At 44.8% G+C, this 20,978-nt stretch overlaps 2 protein-coding genes across 2 annotated transcripts; both read left to right on the top strand.

Moving 5' to 3' along the window:
* The first annotated feature begins 1,115 nt into the window (after positions 1-1,115).
* Positions 1,116-7,348, top strand: ccnp (cyclin P). The gene is made up of 9 exons (XM_062553227.1): positions 1,116-1,272; positions 1,461-1,583; positions 1,659-1,740; positions 1,856-2,007; positions 3,342-3,440; positions 3,512-3,667; positions 4,093-4,251; positions 4,453-4,631; positions 6,798-7,348. The coding sequence occupies exons 1-9, from the start codon at positions 1,219-1,221 to the stop codon at positions 6,973-6,975; spliced, it is 1,182 nt and encodes a 393-aa protein (XP_062409211.1). The 5' UTR covers positions 1,116-1,218; the 3' UTR covers positions 6,976-7,348.
* Positions 7,349-8,490: 1,142 nt separating this feature from the next.
* Positions 8,491-17,518, top strand: si:ch211-132b12.7 (uncharacterized protein LOC564531 homolog). Its single transcript, XM_062552421.1, has 4 exons — positions 8,491-8,802; positions 9,947-10,123; positions 11,008-11,174; positions 13,555-17,518. Exons 2-4 carry the CDS (start codon positions 9,955-9,957, stop codon positions 15,013-15,015), a joined length of 1,797 nt encoding a protein of 598 aa, XP_062408405.1. The 5' UTR covers positions 8,491-8,802; positions 9,947-9,954; the 3' UTR covers positions 15,016-17,518.
* The last annotated feature ends 3,460 nt before the right edge of the window (positions 17,519-20,978 follow it).

Genomic DNA, 20,978 nt, shown 5'->3' on the forward strand with positions numbered 1-20,978 from the left:
GTGTGTGTGCGTGCGTGCGTGCGTCTGTCTGTGTGTGTGTGCGTGCGTGTGTGCGTGCGTGCGTGCGTGCGTGCGTGCGTGCGTGCGTGCGTGTGTGTGTGTGTGTGTGTGTGTGTGTGTGTGTGTGTGTGTGTGTGCGCGCGTGCGTGCTGCGGTTGTGCTTGTTTGTGGACTAGTTGGGTGGAGGTTTATTTGTAGGTCTAATCTTGGATCTGCTCTAGCACAGGCCCAGCTTTGTCTGTTATGAGTGTCCCCTCAGAACTTCATCCAGATTTGAGGTGATTTACTGGATAGCTTCTTCAGAAACGCTTATATTATTATGTCAATGGTTATGTTGTCAGATTCTCACAGATGGGCACAGGCATTGGCGTTCAAGTATTGTTTTTAAGGACCTGTTTTTCTCCACAATGCCTTTAGTTAGCCACTAGATGCCGCTACATACTTAGGAGTGTTGGATACAACCTGCACGCTGCTAAGTGCAAAGTCACTGGCCCACACCAAAGTCGAGCACCCATCCCAAATGCGCATCATTGTACATACAGTGCATTGTTTGGACCATTATTGTCTTTCCATAATACATTGAACACATCAAACGACAACCCCTTTTCCTTTTTAAACAGAGAAAGGCAGCTGAACCTGTATAGCCTTCCAACTCATGTTACCACACGTTTTATCACCTTCAAGGAAGGACAACCACGGCAGCTTTAAAGAAAATTTATTTCGCAGCGTAGTGTTATGCTCCTCATTTGAATGTGATAAACAATCACGAATGTCACATCTCAGTGCTGGTGTATGTATTCTGCTTTAGCCTAATCAAAATTCGGGAATTGGAGAGATCTCGCCTGAAAAGGATTTTAGTTTTTAGACATCTGTTGCGAATTGCAATTGTAACAGGTGTTATTTGCTACAATATATAGTAGCTTGTAATATTTGTTATTATGTTAGTAAACTCTTTACTTGACAAAAGAAGTGTCTGTTTCTTCATTCTGGTGTATAGTAGCCTATGTCACATGTCAGTGTTTACAAACAGTAGTCTAATTCCTGTGAGGCAGATGTAGCCTACCTATCGGTCAATTTGGTCTCCGCCCCTCAATTAATCAATCAGGGGAAATCAGCCAACTTTTCTGAGCTTTTAAAATGTCCAAGTAACCAACGCTGTAATTGAATTTAGGAAGCTGCAGGGCTGTTCAGGTGAGTTTGCTTTCTCCGGTTGCAGTCATGGCCCAAACTGGATTCTGCGATTCCAGGCCTCTGTTGGACCTACACAAAAAGGTTGGTCATCTTGCATAACTTATGTAGGCCTAGTTAAGTTTTTGAAAGACTCAATTAACGCATTGCTTTACAGTGTCTATAATTTGTTGTATAATGTCACGAACCTAAGGTAGCCTACATCTGGGGCAGTCTTTAAATTGTCATCTCTTTGGTTTCATCTTCTGATGTCCCACACATACCGTACTCAGGCCGAGGAAAAGCGTGTCCATTTGAGGTCGTGGGCTAACGCTTGCCCACCGAAAGAGCGTCGGACTCAAGTGGAACAATTTACTTCGATGGGAACTTTTCTGAATCCAGAACAGGACCGTGTGGTAACTTATGCCTTGGTTATTTTGCCATGTGAATAATTTGTAGACCCATCAGAGTTTAAATCGTTTCTATTTCAGGTAGGCCTACATGGGTTGCATATCCCCCCAGGAGATGGCTTTATGGACTACTCTAGCTTACCGATTGCCCCAAGAAGTTTAGGTAAACCTGCTCCTATTCCCACGTCTTCCATGTTTTTACGTTGAGATTCGATGTCGGTGATCTGAAGCTTTTGAGCCAGTTGTACTGTAACGTATTCCCTGAATTGCCGGTGCAGATTGCGGCGAGCAGCCGCTGTTGTGGCGTATTTCAGGGCTTCCGCACATGTTGGTGCCGGGCCTCCTGCGACATGAGATGGAGTTGGCCATGAGCAGGCTTGGGCTCATCCATGACCGAACGTACGCCTGGGATATTTTTACGAACATGATGGTGGGGAATCTTTATGATAATTTTAAAACACTGAAGTTGACCTTTGTGGATACATGGTGGTCAGTGATGCGCGGGTACGTGTCTGAACGCCCCGCCCCGCCCCGCCGTTTACAACTAACCCGACCGCAACTCGGAGCGCAAAAAAAAAATATTGAAATACAGGACCCGACCCGCTTCCCGACCCGCTTATTGTAAAAAGTAGCCTAGTCTAACTTAGTCGTAGCGTCATTGAGCTATGCAAAATTGGTATCTCATATGCATGTAAAACAATAATATAGCCTATATTGCCTAATTATATATAGCCTATAATTGCTCAGAATTTGGGAAACATGCTTTTAGTCTACCTTTTTTTTGTTCCGTGTCAGCATTCATCCAAAAATGTGGCTGTTTGACTCAACATTGAACATAATTAGCCTAGGATTTTCCTATACAAATTCTGTTTCAGCCGTTCCTCACATGAATGCCTTGAAGCTCTCCCAAGCATGAAATGCAGGCATAGAATATTATTAAGAAACTCTTTATTAACGTCTTCATCAATGGACCAAAAGTCCATTGCTCCGCGATTATAAATTGCAGCGAGATGAAACCTTTATTGCACGACGTGGGGAAGAGCAGACGTGGGGCTTTCCAACGAGCCACTAGGCCTATAAGTTGCGCAAGGACGCACATATTGCATGCTCATACCAATTGTATAGGCTATATGCCTTGATGACATTAAATTAAGAAATATTTCCTGATTTGGGAAACTTTTAGTTTATTTTTCTTTCCATAATACCATTCGATCTTGCTGGAAATTATCAGACTTGAGAAACACGCATTGCATCGGCAACTTCGCTGCTCAGTAGACGATTCTGCCACTTTCTGTAGAGGCCAGCAGTTCGAGATAAAAGCTGCAGATCATAGACAGAGAAAGCATATGCTCTGAAAACAGAACACAACTGCATGTCAAGTGTAGCCGAGGGTCTGTCTACGCAGAAACAACAAGTGCATTTCTACATGTTCGTGACAAAATGTGGGGGATAGAATCGCGTTTCAGTGGGAATGCTGCAACTTATGTCTTTTTCTTCTAAAGACAATTATGTACGATATAAATGACAATTTATTTTTTTTACCGACCCGACCAAACATGACCCGCATATCATTAAAAATATTTTTTCTTGACCCATAACCGCGGGTGACCGCGGGTGACCGCGGTCGCCCGCTCGATTTGGATCAGCCCGCGCATCACTGATGGTGGTGCCTTAAATCGGCCAGTTCGCAGTCGCACCACTTGGATAACACGTTTTGAGCTGTGAGTGTGGGCGCTCTTGTAACCTTTTCTCAATCTACTTCAGAGGAGTCAGATACAACACCCGTTTCCTAGTGCAGAGTTACCTGGGGCCTACTCGGAGAAGATGTTGGCCATCCTGATTGATTGGCTCATCCAGGTCCATGTAAGTGACCGAGGTCAATGTTGAGGTCAAAGCTTTGAAACATTTATTGAATCTTGTGCCTTGCCTTTCAGGAGGGTCTGCACTTCTCTGAGGATACACTGTACCTGACTGTGTACCTGCTGAACCAAGCGGTGCGCCTGCTTAATGTGTCCATCTCCAACTTGCAACTCCTGGGTGTGGTCTGTCTCTTCCTTGCAGGCAAGAAGGAGGAGTGTTTACTTCCAGAGGTAGGCCTGCTGGTTCAGATTTAGCAGATATGGTTGGTTTTCATTTTTGTTATTCAAATGAATTTTATAGAGAAAATCCTGCACACTGTCCATTACGCATACCAAACATTTATTCACATTCCGGTCATAGACCTTCCTCAGGAGAGGGCAGAATTCACCTGAGGAAGGTCTATGACCGAAACGTGAATAAATGTTTGGCATGCGTAATGGACAGTGTGTCTAACTGGTTCTTTTAGGCCTACCTATTCCAATACACCGGTCCTCACAAAAGAGGTGTGCAAAAGCGCTTTTCAACTTGTTCATTAAATAAAGACATCCCCAGCAATTCTGTTAAGGAACAGTTTCTGAGGTAATCATAAAAGTCAGCTACACAGATTAGGTTTTAAGATGTATTAAGTAGAAGTCTCTCCCCCTCCCCACCCCAGGTATCAGAGCTGTGTCACCTGATGGAGAACACCTATACCCCATACCAGCTGCTCAGGATGGAGCGGCGGGTTCTCTGTGGCCTGAAGTTTGAGCTCTCGTACACCCCACCTCTGCACTTCCTGCTTCTCTCCACGTCCATTGCCCGATGCAGTGACCAGGTATGAATTCATATGTAAGCAATATCATACATGTAAGCAAACTTGAGGTCTCTGGCCTGCTTCACCTTTCCCTGGATGGTGTGGAGATGGTGGGGGTATGCGCTCTGGATTTGGATGGTGGGGAATGCGAGATCTTGATTTGACTTTGGGTCCTATTTGTAAGCAAACTTGAGGGCTGTGGCCTGTTTCACTTCTCCCCAGATGGTGTGGATGGCCCGATACCTGTTGGAGCTGTCCCTGTTGAAGGCCCAGTGTGTGATGTACCAGCCGGTCCACCTGGCTGGTGCCGCCCTCCAGTTGGCGCGCTGTGTGCTGCAGGAGCCGCCCACCCCTGATGGCGAGACGGCCTGGTGCATCAGCTCCAGCATCTTTGTGGGCAGGTGAGCGAGAGGAAGCTCCCTCTTGAGATTGGCTATGTCCAGAAGTCAAGGGTGCACGCTGGGCAGTGTGCATTTTCCGGAAGTTACGTCAGAATAGAATGTCCGAAAGTCAAGCGCTCTCACTAGTTGGGTACTTCGTTTGGCGTGATTTCCAAGCGTGCATCGATGCATCTTTTTTGGCCTCAGATATCCCATAATCCATTGCGCAGCGCACGTCATGCAAATCGTCAACACACCCCTCTCCCCGAGTCAGGTGACGCCAACTAGTTAGTGCTGTCCAAATGTAGGTAGGGACGCATACTGAGGAGCTAGCTAACTAAGACGCTACTGGGAAGAGGGTACTATCCAGCGTGCACACTTGACTTCTGGACATAGCCAATGAGCCCTATACAGCCGCACTGATCACAATGTCCACACTGACTGGGTGCCTCTAATTTGGCCTTTTATACATCCTCCCTCACTCCTCGGGCCTCGATCCTCACTGATCTACATAAAGAATGATTGGGTGGCAACATTGGGATAGTCTATCCAGTGTTAGTTATAGATCAGTGGGAACGCCCCTCGAGGATCGAGCATCGAGGAGAGATGTTGAGAGGCACCCACTGACTCAGACTTTGAGGTATGTTCCCACTGAAATAAATTGGAGAATAATGGAAGCATACATTTGAACAACAATGATCATGGTTTGAAATCAATTACAAGTTTGATTGTGAATGAATAATGGCATAGCCTATGCCAAAGTTGTTTTGAGGTTATTCAAAATGACCGGCTATAGCCTAGGCCTACTGTACGTTCACAGATTAGAAGGTTTCACCCCAAATTATTGTCTGGGTGTAGGTGGTCATAAATTAAATTTGTGTCAACATGACATCACCTGTTGTCTCCCAGAGTGTTCATGAATGTCCAAACAAATCTGAAGCGGTTTTGATGAGCTACACAGGCTATAGAATTATACCTTTGGCTTGCATCAGATTTATTGTAGCCCACTGGCAAAGCCTCTTTACTGTCACTGACCAGGCTACCAAATGTGCATGATCCTTTATCAATAGTAGGGACATGTCTGTCATTAAAGAGTAAAACTACAAAATGGCATTAACAAGATAAGATAAATGCTTTGTGTGGGAAGCGAACCTGAAAACATGCACATTCGTGCCTCCTTTACTGTGTTGTCGTACTACGTGTTACAATCACATTGTAAAACCACACACACGTCAAATAAAAAAAAAAAAAAAAAAAAAAAAACAGGAATGGTATCATATATGGTATAATTTTCATAAATTCTTCAGAACTAGTGAATATGTAAATCAATGCTTGGTGACATTATTTTTGAAGTTGTGCTTTCATGTTCTCATCACCTCTAGTGTAGTGGTCTACAAGTTGACATGTAAAATCCCCAAGTGTCATAGTCAACACAAGAACGTAAAGTTACAAGAATTAAAATTCAATTAGGCAAATCCTACCTGTACCTGCCAGTAACCTGTAACTTCAAACGTGATTCTCAGTTTTTCAATTGGAAAAATATGGTGGGAGGCCATTATTCAAAATGCTGTTTTTTGACAATGATTTGCGATATGACTGAGACCAGTATATAATTTTAAAGCTTACTGTGCCCTGCCCATTGATGCCAACATTTACATTTTGGGGCACTGTGACTCATTTTACAAGATCGGGTCCAGTATATACGCTTTCTAATTGTATGGCTAATGTTGAAATCTTTTCCCTTGAACACACAGGTGTAGAAATCATACAACTTTAAGGAGAATTTGGGCTTTTCACATAAATCTGTTTCTCGAGGTCCGAGTATTGTTTGTAAGTGTAGCACTTGTTGTTTTTTGTTTTGTTTTTTAAAGAAAGTGACGTTGAGCCCTGCCTTTCTATTAGTCAGTGCTTCCTTGTCCCTGCTTCCAGTTCCAGCAGTACAATTCTTAAATGTATGTGCTATTCAATGAGTATAGAGGTCAACGATTTGTACAAAATTGACCCGCAAAGAATCACAATAACAGGACACGACACAATATAGTGCCTTCAATAATTTGCAGTTTCTTGCGTTGACATTGAATGAAGACATTGCCTGGTATGCTTTTTGCAATGTTACTAAAGTATCTGACTTGTAGGTTCATAGGTTTTTGTATATTTTTCTTGTGTCTTGTCTACGCTGTCATGCAGTGAGGCTACTCTCCTGGCGATCATGAGGATTCTTGCTCAGGCTGCTGCCAGGGCACCCATTGGAAACACCCGGGCCTCCTTCCTCAAGTTTTCTACCAAAGACACCATGCATGTCAGCAAGCACACAGCCTTGATGACTGCCCCCTGTCTCCTCAAGGTGCCTGGTCTGCCGAACTAGGGATCTTTACAACCTGTAAGGGTTGGAAGGCCCTCCTGCAACTGTCGTGGACTTGTGTGAGAGTACAGAACGATTTAGCAAAATATGACATGAGGAGCGAAGCATTCCTGCAGTCATCCCTTGCACATGTTGCGGGGATGTTTGAATATGAAGACGAACCTAACTTGTCAGTGCACTGTTTTTTTAGGTATTTAAAAGTGTCTAGTTTTAAGTGTTGCAGTGTCTTGTCTGGTTCTGCCCAATCATTGTGAAGAAAACGTGAAAATGCAAGGGTGACTTAATTTGAGCACTTTAAAGATGTACTTGTTTGTGGCCTACTGAATGTGGGTTTTTTTAATGTAAAAAAATAAATATACCTGCTTCTGAATATTTACATGTGATCTGCAGCCTGTGTTCTTGGATGTAAACGAGCTCTTTCTATCCTCCTGAAATATCTATCGTCTCACATGACTATGCCAGTGTATGCCTCGTGTGCATGAGTTTACTACTGAGTGGGCGGGGTTATGTGGACACGGAAAATGTATTGCCTGGCGTGTGGGGGCTTATTTTTTTTTCAAAATCCCTGTCTAAAAAACATTGCCCGATAGGAGGTTCCAGAAATGTGTGTGTGTGTGTGCGCGCGTGTACACGGCCCCTACATGTGCGCTTCTTATCCTGGCCCCGCCCCAGACGGAGTGCGCTCACATGTCGATGCACACCCGAGCAGCGGATTGGTGGCCCTGCGCTTAATGCGTCATTTTCCCCTGCGAGAACCACGTGGCGGAGTTGTAGACCAGCTGACGGCCGAATGACCGCACATTTTCAAGGCGCGTGTGTCTGCCGTCCATGGTCAAGCACAGGCTTGGGCGTTTTTTCCCCAGCCCTGTGTCGCTGTGTTAACAGTTTGTTTTGGCTTTTTTTCCTTTTTTTTTTTTTTGGTGCACACTTTCGACGGGTTGCAAATGTAATGACCGTTCATTTGCGTGTCCACCTCAGATATGCTATTCTAGTTTGTCTCTGACGTGTTCAAATGGCTTTATTCCCACATCAATTTAGTCGCCACTTTTTTGTCCAACAGAGCGGTCGCCTTTATTGTGCCTTGGATGTTTACATGCAAACCTGGATTTTTCAGCAGAATAGGCCATACTTTACACCTTGGGTAGCCAGGCTCAGTAAAACAGACACCTAGCTCGATAATTGTAGGCTATGTGTAACAAACCAGGCTATCCGTTGACTCATGTAGGCTATTTAACTCGTCGGGACGGGTAAGGCCTTCGTGAATGAAAAGGTTTACACAGAACGGTCAACATGTGCGATCAAATCTGGTTAAACAAATCTATTGGATATTACACAGTCGGTGTTGTCGCCCGCCCCACCTAGGCTATTGCTTATGAATCGCGGTCCCAGCTGTCTGTGGCTGCGAGTCGCGGATGTCTTGTCCCTCCCCTACACGTGCCTTCTCGCAGGATTGGCCGAGCCGCCGACTGTCTGCGTCACTTGGTTTTGGGCTGGTATTGGAATGAATCCTCTCGTCATTATCGGGAAGGGAATATGTCAATCAGTTCTAGGGGACGTGAAAGAGGCGGGGCTTGATTCAGGTGGCGTGCCCACCCGATAGTTGAACACACACGAGCAAACCGTTAACTTGCTGCTTTGGGAGATAATCGCTACAGGTATCAATTCGATGAAGAGGCTAGGTAGACCTGGCCCGTCGTTAGTGTCAACGAGATGATACGGCATAAGAAATTCAGCAGAAGAGGGAGCTAGCAAGGTGTTGCTTAGGGCTCGAGCGGATGACACTATAGCAAGATACTTGGGTGCAAAGTGAGTTGTTTCCTCCCTATAAAGGTAAGTTGGCTATGATTATTGGACCGTTGATCATTTCCCTAGAGCTCTGTTTTTTTAAAAAAATAAAAAATACTGTGCAAGTTATTGTATCGGGTAGGCTAGATAACCCAGTCTGAATAGGACGCGCGCGCCTTCCGCACCGCTGTCACTTTCACCTGCGGGGTTGGACGTAGTAGGCTAAACAACCATGTTTATCCTATCATCGGTCTGCTTAAATGTCAAAGTATGAGGTTTCCCATACAGTGTCTTATTTAACTACTAAGGAAAGAGGAAGTAGGCCTATAGACTGTGCAGTGTCGGTATCTAGTCAAGTTGTGGGCTATTACATAACAGTCGGAGAGGGCGGGGTATTGTGTGGGACTGAGCGAACACAAGGTGTAGACAAGGAGTGAGAGATACTTTTAAAACAACACGTGTATAGCCGAACTGTAGTGAACAACTCATCAGTCGCTTATCAAAACAATTAACTTATTGTCGAAGGCTAATTTATTGTGGGCCTACCAGTGTGACAATTTTAATTTCACGTCATTATAAAACCTCATCTCTGTGTGCTTTGATGGTTTAGCCTAAAAAGTGACTTATGACAGAGGCTTTTTTCAGTCCGCAAATCTGTGAGGCAGTGAGAGAAATCATTTAATACTTCACATACATCCTTGGGTGTTCATTTTGATTAGATAATTAATAAATAGACTCCATACTTATCCAAAATGTGAATGACTCAAGGGGCTGAAAGTAGCAGTTGAAGGGAAGTGCTTCAAATTGGGGTCTATAGATTATTGAAATGATTAGGATAGAAATGATTCTGTATGAGCTGGCCAGATTTCTTATTTTATTGGTTTGTATAGCCATCTTTTTGTTTGTCCTGTGGACTTTTATAAGAAATGCCATAGTGTGTGTTTGATGGTGTAATGTTTTTTTCTTACTGCACCTCTTCCCCCTCCTCTTTCTCTATTCTCCATCTCTTATGTAACTTTCTAAATTGATTTGTGTGCAGTCAGATATGATGCCTCTATCCATGCATCTTCCTCCTCTTTCAATGCATTTCAGCATATGTCATTGCATGCGTGTGGTGGGCGTACGTGGGGCATTGGGTAGATGATCGGAGCGCTTTAATCTGCCCCGGTGTCGTGTGCCTCTTTTACAGGGCCCAGGATGCCCAAGGAGCAAGGGGAGTGGGCGCCGCGCATGGCCAGCAAAAATGCCAAAGACAAGAGCAACAGTGCCACGCTGTTGGCTACCCGCGCGGCCAAGGCCCAGGCAGAGCAGGAGGCCAGCGGGCGTGGCTCGCGATGCAGCTCCGAGAAGGACTCGGGCTACTCAGGTAGGCGGCAAAGATCGGGCACCTTCTCACACTAGACTACCTACCCGTTTCCTGTGGGGAGTCACACATTCACACTCACACACACACACATATCCACATGTTCACAATTTCACTGACTACCTGTTTCCTGTGTGATATCACATTGTCACTCCTTCTTCATCACACATGAATGCGCTCACACACACACACACACACACACGCGCACGCTCACACACACTCACACACGGCACATACATATAAACATGCCATCTGCTACTGTGACATTGACACTCAGTCATCCCCGGCACCTCCATGTGAATGGGTGCATGCCATTGATTCCTGAAATATGCACGTGCACATCCGAGCAGCCTGTAAGCAGTCTCCCACAGACTGGCTTCTTGATCAGGCATCATAACCTCCTGCTGTTGGCTCTTACATCCTGTATCAAGTGCAAGTACAGGATCAAGCCATTTATGAGCCATCCTGGTCAAGGTGGACACGTTTTACAGAGATCTACTTGGGTACTTTGACCACTGACTACTGTTGCTTAAAAATCAAAGTGGATGTCTGCTAGTGAAAAGAAGTTTTTGGAAAATGTTCTGTCAAATGTCCCACTTGGAAAACATTCTGTTCAACATCAATCATCATTAATAGCCCATTGATAATCTGAGATTTTTCTGAGAAATTTAACTTGAGCAAAAATTGAAAGTTGAGGCCCTTTGTAAATCATCTACATCCAATGACTTTTGTTTCTCTCTTATCAGACGTTGATTACCGCCTCCTGTCAATCTCTCAAACAAACTCTTCCCTCATTGAACCCCTGTCTCTCCTATCTTCCTGTTTTTTTCACTCGTCCTTCGTTCTGTCCATCTCATTCTCTTTGTTTCATTGTTTCTGTTTGCCAGACACCGGCTCGGATTCCTTGCAGACATTCGAGGACCGACGCAACACCATTAGGCAGCCCAAAGCCAGGGGCAGTCACCAGGGTTCTCATCAAGGGAATGCCATGCTGATGTCGGGGACCCCTGAGCTTGCTCCCATCTTTATAATCAAGAATGTGGTTCTCAAACAGGTGAGTGATTTTTTTTTTAAAATTGAAGAATCTTAGAGTTAAGATTTGTTTTGGACTCAGTTAAAGTACTGGCTTAACTTTCTAAAAGCCCATGTTCATTTGTGTGTTTTGTTAACACTGTGGGTTGTATTTTCTCATTTGTGTTTAAGTCCCTTTTTATGTGCCTGCACTTACACACACTTAAAAATTGTGTGCGTTATTCTTCCGTACGTGCTCTGGTCATGCCCTCAGATTAACTTCTGGATAAAGGTGTGCTCTAGCCTGGCCTGCCCACCTAGTATCTCCAGTCATTTTCATTTCACTGACAGATAAGTCTGGCTCCTCAACGCCTTTACGTTTCCCGAATGGCGAGTCATTCAGTGACAAAAAGGGATGACGTTTGTTTAAATTTTTTATGTAACCCAGGCAAACCTGTTAGTAAATGTAAACTTACTCCGTAGGTTGATCTGGAAAAGGGCCCAATGATGTCTATTTCCAGAACACCAAAAACAGAAACATGTTGAAATTGAGTTCGCAAACCGTCTGTGGAGTCCTTTCCAGATTGGATTCACTCAGGCTACAATGTAAATATAATGGTAAAATGATTTTTTTAAAAAAAGAAGAATTATGTGATCCAGAAAAACAGACGTTTTGTGACCCTCTTTGTAGGTAGGCCTATCAATATATGAACTTTACTACTAGCCTACTACAAGTTACATAATTTCAAATAGGCATGCGAACGAGATATCTTAAATGGTTAAATGCCTAAACAAATATTACAGATGGAAAGAGGTTGAATAGAGCTTTAAAACAAAATCAAAAGGTCTGGTTTGGTAATGACGAAGCACAGGTCATTTGAATCTTCCGAAATGTTATTTTGTCCTTCATTTTCCATAGAAGCTGAAAAAACAATCTGTGACCTAAAGGATGAAAATAATAACGTAGCCCGACCTTACGCTGTATTGGTTGCGCTCACCTTTTCGGACCATGGCACCACATTTTGCGGGAAGTTGCGCGCGTGGTAGTCGTTCAAAAGATTTTAAATTTCAGACACATATAGATAGGCTACAAGTATTTAAACTAAAGGTTTATTGTAGAATTTCATGTAGAATTTCATGAATCAAGGTTGCTAACATCAATATTTCCCCCGGAAAGTCCCAGAACTACAAGCGAATTCTGTGTGCACCTAATTGGAAGGAGACATTCATAGAGCTACGACAAAGTAGCATTCTTCGCATAAAAACGAAGTCGAAGGTATAAAATGCGCAAATGTAGCTTATATATATATCTACATTTTTTAGTTTCGCGAAGTCACACACAGACCTGGGTGGGCCCGTGCTGACCAAATTGGCCTAGCTAGTCAGAAGTGCAAAGCATTAACTTAAAATTCAAGGAACGAAAATTTGCGGCAAGTAAATAAAAAGGCAAAGATGCCACCGTGATGAGCCCAGGCACCCAAATGACATGTTGGAGGCTGCCGCCTCTCGGCTGTTGCGTAACCAAAAGCGAATTAAATGAAGCGAACAAACATAGGCTTCTAGTCTGGACTAGGCAAAGCGCTTATAGCTGTCTGCATTCGGTATAGGCTATATTCATTAGACCCATTGGCTACACTGGACATGCCACAATGTTCTGTTCCCAGAGCACATGATTTCTCTATCTATTATAAATATGCAGCGTTGGGGCCTCTGAGGAGATTGCTAGTACGCGGAGATGCGAGGCTATGCCCGTGCGTCTGCCACTCGGCACGTCGGTTAATTTGCGGCACAATTAAAACTAAACATTTAAAACAACGAATGAAACGGACTCTTGCTGTCCATGAAAACAGCAGATACTGGCTAGTCTAATGAAAACGAAATGGAAATAATAAATGCTTGAATTGACACAGTTTTTAGGGATGTTTGGCAGAAATTTTAAAGAATGTTTCAAATAGTGGCCCATACTTCTCAAAAGTCCACCCTATTGAAAGATTCTGGCTAGGCCACTGTGCTTCACGTAAAACCTACAACTGCCTTCATGACGTAATCACATACAGAATACAAGTAGGCTGGAAAGTGTCTCAGACTTATGTACATGGGAGAATACATCCAACAGTGTGTTTAATGAAGATATAGGCCGGCTGGTTATAACCGGGTTAATTATCTGGTTAATCTTTTAGTTTATCATCTAGTTGGTTAGAAGCCAATGACTGAAAAATGTATTGTAGGATGGACTTTTTTTCAACTTCACACATAACAGAGTGTCATTTGGTTAATGTCCCTGCATATGTCTTTTTATATGAAAAGCTGTGAAGGAAATAGGCTATTAAACTTGACAAAAGAGGTCCTCCTTTTCTCTGCATGAATGAATTCTGTCTCTTCCCCCTTTGTTTCTGTCTCTGTCCCTCGCTCTCCACCCTAAGCCAGTACAGGCGGCTCAGGAACATCTCCTCCAGGCTCCTCTGCCCTGGGGCAGCGCAGGGACCAACGTCCAGGGCCCAACTGTGTTCCTCGTGCAGCAGCCAGAGGTGACCTCTCAGGCCCCCATGCACATCATGAAGCCCCAGCCCCGGAGGGCTGACAGCGGGAGCAAGAAGAGCAGAGCCACCTATCTCCCCATCCTCAACTCCTACCCCCGCATTGCCCCCCACCCCAGCAAGAAGTCGGACAAGACCAATGCTGGAGCAGGCAGTAGTAGTGGTGGTGGTGGCAGCAGCAGCAGCAACAGCAGCAACAGCAGCAGCGGCGGCGTGGGTGGTGTCGGTGGCACAGCTGAGGACCACTGCCAGAGCAAGAGGGTATGCACGGAGGAGAAGCGTGAGGAGGTGTCCACCACCTCCCAGCTGCCCAAGCAGCACGTCCACAAGCAGCCCGAGGGAAGGGCCCACTCCCATGGCTCTCACTCCCACTCTTCCCACTCCTCCCATTCCCACTCCTCCCATTCCCACTCCTTTTCCTCCTCCTCCTCCTCCTCCTCTTCCTCCTCCTCCTCTGTCCCTGGAAGGGCCCGAGAGATCCCCCCCCACGTGCGCCGCAGCCCGCACCCCCCCTCCAGCCCGTCCACCACGGGCAGCCTGGGCTCGCCTTCGGTGTCCAGCACGGAGACGGCCTCCCCGTCTTCCTCCTGCGAGCTGGCCGCGCCTCCGCATCGTTCCTCCAGGGGTCACCATCACAACCACCACCATCGCCATCCCCAGCAGCAGCAGCAGCAGCAGCAGCAGCAGCAGCAGCGTCCGAATCAGAATCAGAATCCGAATCAGCACGGCTGGCGCCACCGCCGCTTCCTCAACACGGTGGAGATCCTGAGCCAGTCGGGCCTGCTGGACATCACGCTGCGCACGCAGGAGCTGCTGCGCCGGAGCAACGCCACCGAGCGCGACATCGCCCAGCTGCGCCACCACACCCAGCTGCTCTGCCAGGCCGCCCAGGCGTGCCCGGCCCCGCCCGGCCCCTGGGACCACGTGCACCGAGCCATGGCGGAGTCCGGCCACTATCCCAGCCTGAAGGAGCTGGACGGCCAGTGCCCCCACAGCGGTAGCAGTTGCAGCAGTGGCAGCAGCCACAACAGTTCGCCGGCACAGGTGCAGGCCGAGGCTGACACAAGCAGCAGCAGCAGTGGCGGTGATGGAAGCAGCAGCAGCAGCAGCAGCAGCGTTAGCGTTAGCAGCGCAAAAGCAGACGCGGTCGTCTCGGCGCCGTTCAGGCACATCCACCACGAGGAGATGGCACCGCCATCGCCGCTCCTGGCGCTCATGGATGATCTGCCTCTGGACCTTCCTGTTTTTGACCTGAACGGCCTCCTCAGGGGGCAGGGAGCCAATGACAAGTCACTGGACGATCTGCTCATGCCCCCTGACAGCTCCACCCACAGCCCCCTGCTTTAGACGCCATCCCATGTGCGTTGGACTCAGCTTACCCATCAGCCTCGCATGAGGGCGGAGCCAAGAGAAAGGGACCCATTGATTCTTCTTCATCTTTCATCTTTCTTCACAAATCTCTCAGTTCTGATTGGGTATGAGAATCTGGCTGTGGTTTTCATGTTGCTGGTTCTATAGCGACTCAAGGTCCCTCTCGCTCGGCAGTTCCAGTGCCATCTTTCGCCCCGAAGACTCGAAGATTCAAAGAATCGCCCGCTTTCAAATGTCTCATCTGACCAGTTTGACCAATGTAAAGCATAAATTTGTCAAGAGGTCATGATTTCCACTTTGCGGTCAAGACCCTCACAAAATGAGTTACCTTCTCATGTGAACAGAGCAGTGGAATTGATGACGTTTTTTGTTATCCGTGTAACATGCATGCCAGTTGCCTGACGGGGATGATCTCAAGTACTGTCAGATGTTCTCTCTTACAGTGGCAGGCTTTGTTGCTGGTATTCAACAGCACCAGTAAAGAACATCCTACTGATAAGAAAAAGAAATATCACGTTTTGTCTTTTATGAATACTTCTTTTCGATTTCCATTGTTCTTTACTGTGAGGCCTTGAGACTGCAAATGGAGGCAGGCAGCTAGTGACTTTGTCTCCTGGGTTGGGCTGATGAAGGACATGCCTCTTAGAGAGTTCTTTGTTTTGTTCATGTTTTTTTGTTGTGTGTGTGTGTGTGTGACAACTTTTTAGAAATCTAAAAGATGAAAAGTGTGATTATTTACCATTGAACAATAATTTTTAAGACAATCTTTTGGTTTTCAATCAATCAAATGCCGGCCATTACACTATATTGCTAAAAGTATTGGGTCACCTGCCTTGACTTGCATATGAACTTCAGTGACATCCTATTCTTAATCCATAGGGTTTAATATGACGTCGTTCCACTCTTTGCAGCTATAACAGCTTCAACTCTTCAGGGAAGGCTTTCCATAAGGTTTAAGAGTGTGTTTATGGGAAGTTTTGGCCATTCTTCCAGAAGCGCATTTGTGAGGTCACACACTGATGTTGGACAAGGAAACAGTCTCTCAGTTTCCACTCTAATTCATCCCAAAGGTGTTCTGTTGGGTTGAGGTAAGAACCCTGTGCAGGCCAGTCACGTTCATCCACACAAAACTCTGTAATCCATGTATTTATGGACCTTGCTTTGTGCATTGGTGCGCAGTCATGTTGGAACAGGAAGGGGCCATCCCAGAGCTGGGCTTGGACCCTTAGTTCCAGTGAGATGATCTCTGAATGCTTCAGCATTAACCAATACATTTTGGACAATTCCATGCTCCCAACTTTGTGGAAACAGTTTGGATAGCCACTTCCTGTTCCAACAAAGGGTGGACCTACGTCATATTAAGTCCTATGGATTAAGAATGGGATGTCACTTAAGTCATTAGGGGTGTCAAGGCAAGTGACCCAATACTTTTGGCAATATAAAGTATGTCCATCACAAGCTAACCATGAAGATCATTTTTTTCTTTCTTTCTTCTTATTTTGTGAACAGGCCAATTCAAAGACTCCCTGTCGGGGCTTTCCCAGTTAGAGGTTGTCATGACCATATTTTTCCCCTCAGTCTTTGCAAAGTATCAAATTGTGATACTTGACTTAATCTGAAAATGAACAGATTGGATGTGATCATATAGATATATTTGTTTATCCTGGCTGAAGAAGATTTTACTTTAAGGACATGAGGGGACTACATTTCACTGCTCATTTTCATGCATTTTTATCTTGCCTTTGCCGCCTTGAACATGTTGCAGAGATGTATTACATCCTCGGGGGAGAAAGAGAAATTTGCAGATTTTCTTGTGAGTGATTCTCTTCCCGTTGTATCTTTCCTGTAGGCCTGTCAATTTGCTTCAAGTGCGTAGATAATAGATTATAGTAGGACCAAGCCTTGAACATTACTCTGGTAAAAGAAATATGCAGTAGTTTAGGCTAACTGCTCTGAGCTAAGCTTCATGACTTTATAGCTTTTTCTCACCAGTAAATAAAAACTTGGACCTTCTTCCGAAAAAGTCACACTGGTGATCTCAGCAGAGCACATGGCGACTTGGTAAACAGTAAACAGAGACAAGCAGAGTTTTCAATACATGAACTTCTGTCTTTGTCCGTTTTTTAACAAAGCATTTGAAAACAGAAACGCACAACAGCTCTTATGGATGTAATCAATACAGATAGAGAGAGAAAGAGAGAGAGAGAGAGAAAGAAAGAAAGAGAGAGAGATGAGTGCTTATTTTCCTGGGTTGTTTTTCAACCTGTTTTGGAGTAATGGAATAGTTAAGACTGGGTTTGAAAATGATTGTTTGGGTTTGGCTCTGGTTGTGCTTCTCTGAGAGAAGTGTGTCTCTCTTCTTTCCTTTCCCTGTGTTTTCATGTGGAATGTTTCCTTTACACGCAAAACACAAAACATCATCAAGATGCACATCCCCCACGTGAAAAGACAATAAATCTGCTTGATGTTTTCAACAGCAGCACTCTCTGTTTGGTCTGTTCCACATGTTTTATAAGAACCCTGGTCCACATTTAGCTCTTGGGGAGGTCTGTTCTCAGGGCAATCATACAGGTCCTCATTATCCCTGCTGTAGTGTACAGCACTCCATTTTTAGAGGGGTACAAGAGGCTCCGTGTGTGTGCCTGCTGTTCTTTGGTATATAGATTCTACTGCCTTTGTTATTAGTAATGAAATTGAAATCTTGTGACACATCAATCTTGTCTCCAAGGTAACTGGTCATGGTTGTCATGGCACAAGGAAAGGAGAAAAAAACGAGTCCACAGCTACTGTAAACAGCATGGCATCCACACTATCTGACAGACATTTGTAAATTGAGCGAACATGAACACATAACAAAATGTGAACATGAACACACAACAAAATGTGCTTAAGTAGATAACGCCTTAACTTTGCTATTCATTTGTTTTTAAAGTACAAAGAACAACGTGTGCAAATCACAGTGTGTTATTTCAATACAAAATAACATTCTAAATCTTTTGGATTCCTAAAAGTTGCCTGTGCTAACTATAGCTACAATATCAAAAGATGCACAGAATACTGTCATGTTAACAAAAGGTATTTTAGTCAAGTGGTAAACCTCCTAATAGAAGAGCTGTAAGGTTTTATTCTCTAACAAAACAATGTCATTGGGCTCTTGTAGGAGGTTTACCACTCTCTCTGAGTTAATTTACCCAGGTTTTATCACCAAACCACATACAGTACTTGGAATATTACTGTCATGTTTACAAAAGGTTTTCTAGTCTTACTCCAACCTCTTTTTTTCAGGTGGTTTTGGTTTTGAACAACAGAAACTGAAAAAATATTTTTCTCATTGCCCCTCTTGGTTCTCTATGTTCAGAAAATCAAGTTCCACATCTGATGCCATGTCTTGAAGCTGCTCTGATTCTGGGTCAGAGGTGAGTCCTCTGCAGGATGCACTAGGCGACTCCAGCAGTTTTCATATGCAACAGCGTCTGTGTGATTTTTTGAGAATGCTACAGCATTCTGCCAGTCAAAACGTTAATGTGACATGCTCCTTGCTTAAGGACCACTTGCTTAAGGCCACCAGTGGAACCAGCATAATAGAGGAGACAGACATCATCATCCAGCCAAGCACATGCAGCCAATGCACATACCAATGGTTGTAGGTCAGGGGCTTGTAGCTCACCATGTAGCCAGTGAAGGCCATCATGCAGCCGAGAAATTATCCCTGACTGTAGAAGACAAGGACTTGATCATGGTGCAAGGTCTTGGTTCGGACATGTCAAGTGATCAAATTCCACAACATTGCCATCTACTGGTAGGTCTGAATGTTGAGCATAAAGCAAAGCATGGCATGGTCATCAATTACATTTTTAAAATGTGAATATTATAAATGTGTCAGTTTAGAGATAAGGAGTAAGTGCCCTAAATAAAAGCTTTGACTTTATAGCTTTATAGCTATAACATAACATGGAGCCATAACATAACATGGAAAAGGTGGAAAAAGTCTATGGGTTGCTTGGCTGTCACTGTGGATCCTTTTAAATCAAAAACACTTCTCAATTGTCTGTGCAACTTTTGTTGACAAAACATGGTTTGTCACCATTGAAGGTGTATAGACTCACTCGCCAAGGACGCTAGAGGCATGAGATATCTCCAGCATACCCAGAACATGGGGCTGGGTCTAATGCCTGTCATACCTTCAATGATACCAACGCTCAGAGGGGAAGCAATTGACATGTTTCAGACCTACGGTAAATGTCCTTCAGATTCACACATGACACACGTGACGATTCCCAGAGCCTTGGTTTTTGTGTAGTGTTTGTTTTGTAGCTCAAGGACGCTGAGGACTCGTCAAACACCCGGGTTATTGCCAGGGACATGGAGGCGGCTACAAATAGCTGGCAGGCACCATAACAGGCATAGTAGTCAAAGATAAGCAGCACGTACATTCCACCGAGCAAGTTAGGATTGGATCAAATCACTCAAGAATAAAAACTATTTTTTATCTTCAACACATTAAATGTCTCTTATTCAAGGAAACTGTTCTCTCCACCTAATCCCCTATCTCTTGCCGCCTGGTTCTCTCTCACCTCAGGGATGAGGACAAGACCGATGCAGAAACTGAAGAGGCAGTAGACCAGCAGGAGTATCTCTCTTTGGCCTGGTCTGGTAGGGAACTAGTCCATCACTAACGTAATCACCACCTCAATGTTAGTGAACTGAATTACTGTAGTAATTATCAGATGAATGAAATGCTCCCCTGCAGAGGGACAGCAGTCAAAAGGTTGATGGTGGCTAAGATCAAAGGTGATTGGCACATGATTTTAATAAATTAGTATTTTATTATAACATGATTATAATAAAATACTAAATATGATAAGCATGTCTCTGTGAGTGTTCTGCTGTCGTGTGTGTGTGTGTGTGTGTGTGTGTGTGTGTGTGTGTGTGTGTGTGTGTGTGTGTGTGTGTGTGTGTGTGTGTGTGTGTGTGTGTGTGTGTGTGTGTGTGTGTGTGTGTGTGTGTGTGTGTGTGTGTGTGTGTGTGTGTGTGTGCGCGCACCTGTGTATCCAGGCCGAGAAGAAGGAGAATGTTTAAGAAGCAGACCACCCACAGCTGTGCAAAAGGCATCATGGCCACAGCCTTGGGTACGCGATTGAAGGCCAGACCAGGACCTGAGATGCAGTACGATATGGGGTATTTTTTAAGATCCATCATTAATAGCTCAATGTACTTGAGCCATGTTTTGGTACCTGATTCTGCTGCCTTATGTGGTGGGACGCCTTTGATGAATAACACCTTTTGTTTACTTTACTTCTGCATTCTGGTTACATGATTGACATTTGTGAGGCATCACCATGGAAGCACTTCTTGGTGGAATAACACAGAGATCATCAGGCACTGTTGTTCAGGCCAGTATGACAGCCAGGTGTGCAAACGCCATAGGGACACCTGAGGATCCAATAGGTCCTGGCTAGAGGTAGCAGACAACCCCCTGCAGAACTCCAGGTAGTGTGAACCCTCTAATGAGAAGAACCAGCATTTACATTACATTACTTACGGATATGGTTACGGTGCTACTTAGCAGACACCTTTGTCAAAGCGTAATACAAACAAAAACGATACAATAATTCATTTAGCAGTGAACAAATTCCAAAAGAGAATAGCATGTATACTTCATTTAGCAGATACCTTTTATCCAAATCAACTTACATATTTATTATGTTACAAGGGCCGTTGTCCCTGGAGTAACTCAGGCTTAATAAGTGCCTTGTTCAACGGCACAATGAAGGAAGTCGAGAATTGAACCCACAACTTTTCTGGTTGCTACATGCTAGCCCAGCTCCTTAAACACCACACTACCACGGGCCCATCACTTAGTGGAGTGTGGCAGTGAAGTAGACCACCTGGAGACACGGGGGCAACACAGCACAGAAACACCAGCAGGACAAATTACA

Source organism: Sardina pilchardus, chromosome 13 (assembly GCF_963854185.1).
Source record: "Sardina pilchardus chromosome 13, fSarPil1.1, whole genome shotgun sequence".
Lineage (NCBI taxonomy): Eukaryota > Metazoa > Chordata > Actinopteri > Clupeiformes > Clupeidae > Sardina > Sardina pilchardus.

Excerpts from the sequence above, each read along its gene's own strand:
- si:ch211-132b12.7 (XM_062552421.1), top strand. The coding sequence starts at position 9,955 with ATGCCCAAGGAGCAAGGGGAGTGGGCGCCGCGCATGGCCAGCAAAAAT. Across the intron at positions 10,124-11,007 it reads GAAGGACTCGGGCTACTCAG|ACACCGGCTCGGATTCCTTG; the intron begins GTAGGCGGCAAA and ends TCTGTTTGCCAG. Across the intron at positions 11,175-13,554 it reads AGAATGTGGTTCTCAAACAG|CCAGTACAGGCGGCTCAGGA; the intron begins GTGAGTGATTTT and ends CTCCACCCTAAG.
- ccnp (XM_062553227.1), top strand. The coding sequence starts at position 1,219 with ATGGCCCAAACTGGATTCTGCGATTCCAGGCCTCTGTTGGACCTACAC. Across the intron at positions 1,741-1,855 it reads GATTGCCCCAAGAAGTTTAG|ATTGCGGCGAGCAGCCGCTG; the intron begins GTAAACCTGCTC and ends TTGCCGGTGCAG. Across the intron at positions 4,252-4,452 it reads TTGCCCGATGCAGTGACCAG|ATGGTGTGGATGGCCCGATA; the intron begins GTATGAATTCAT and ends ACTTCTCCCCAG.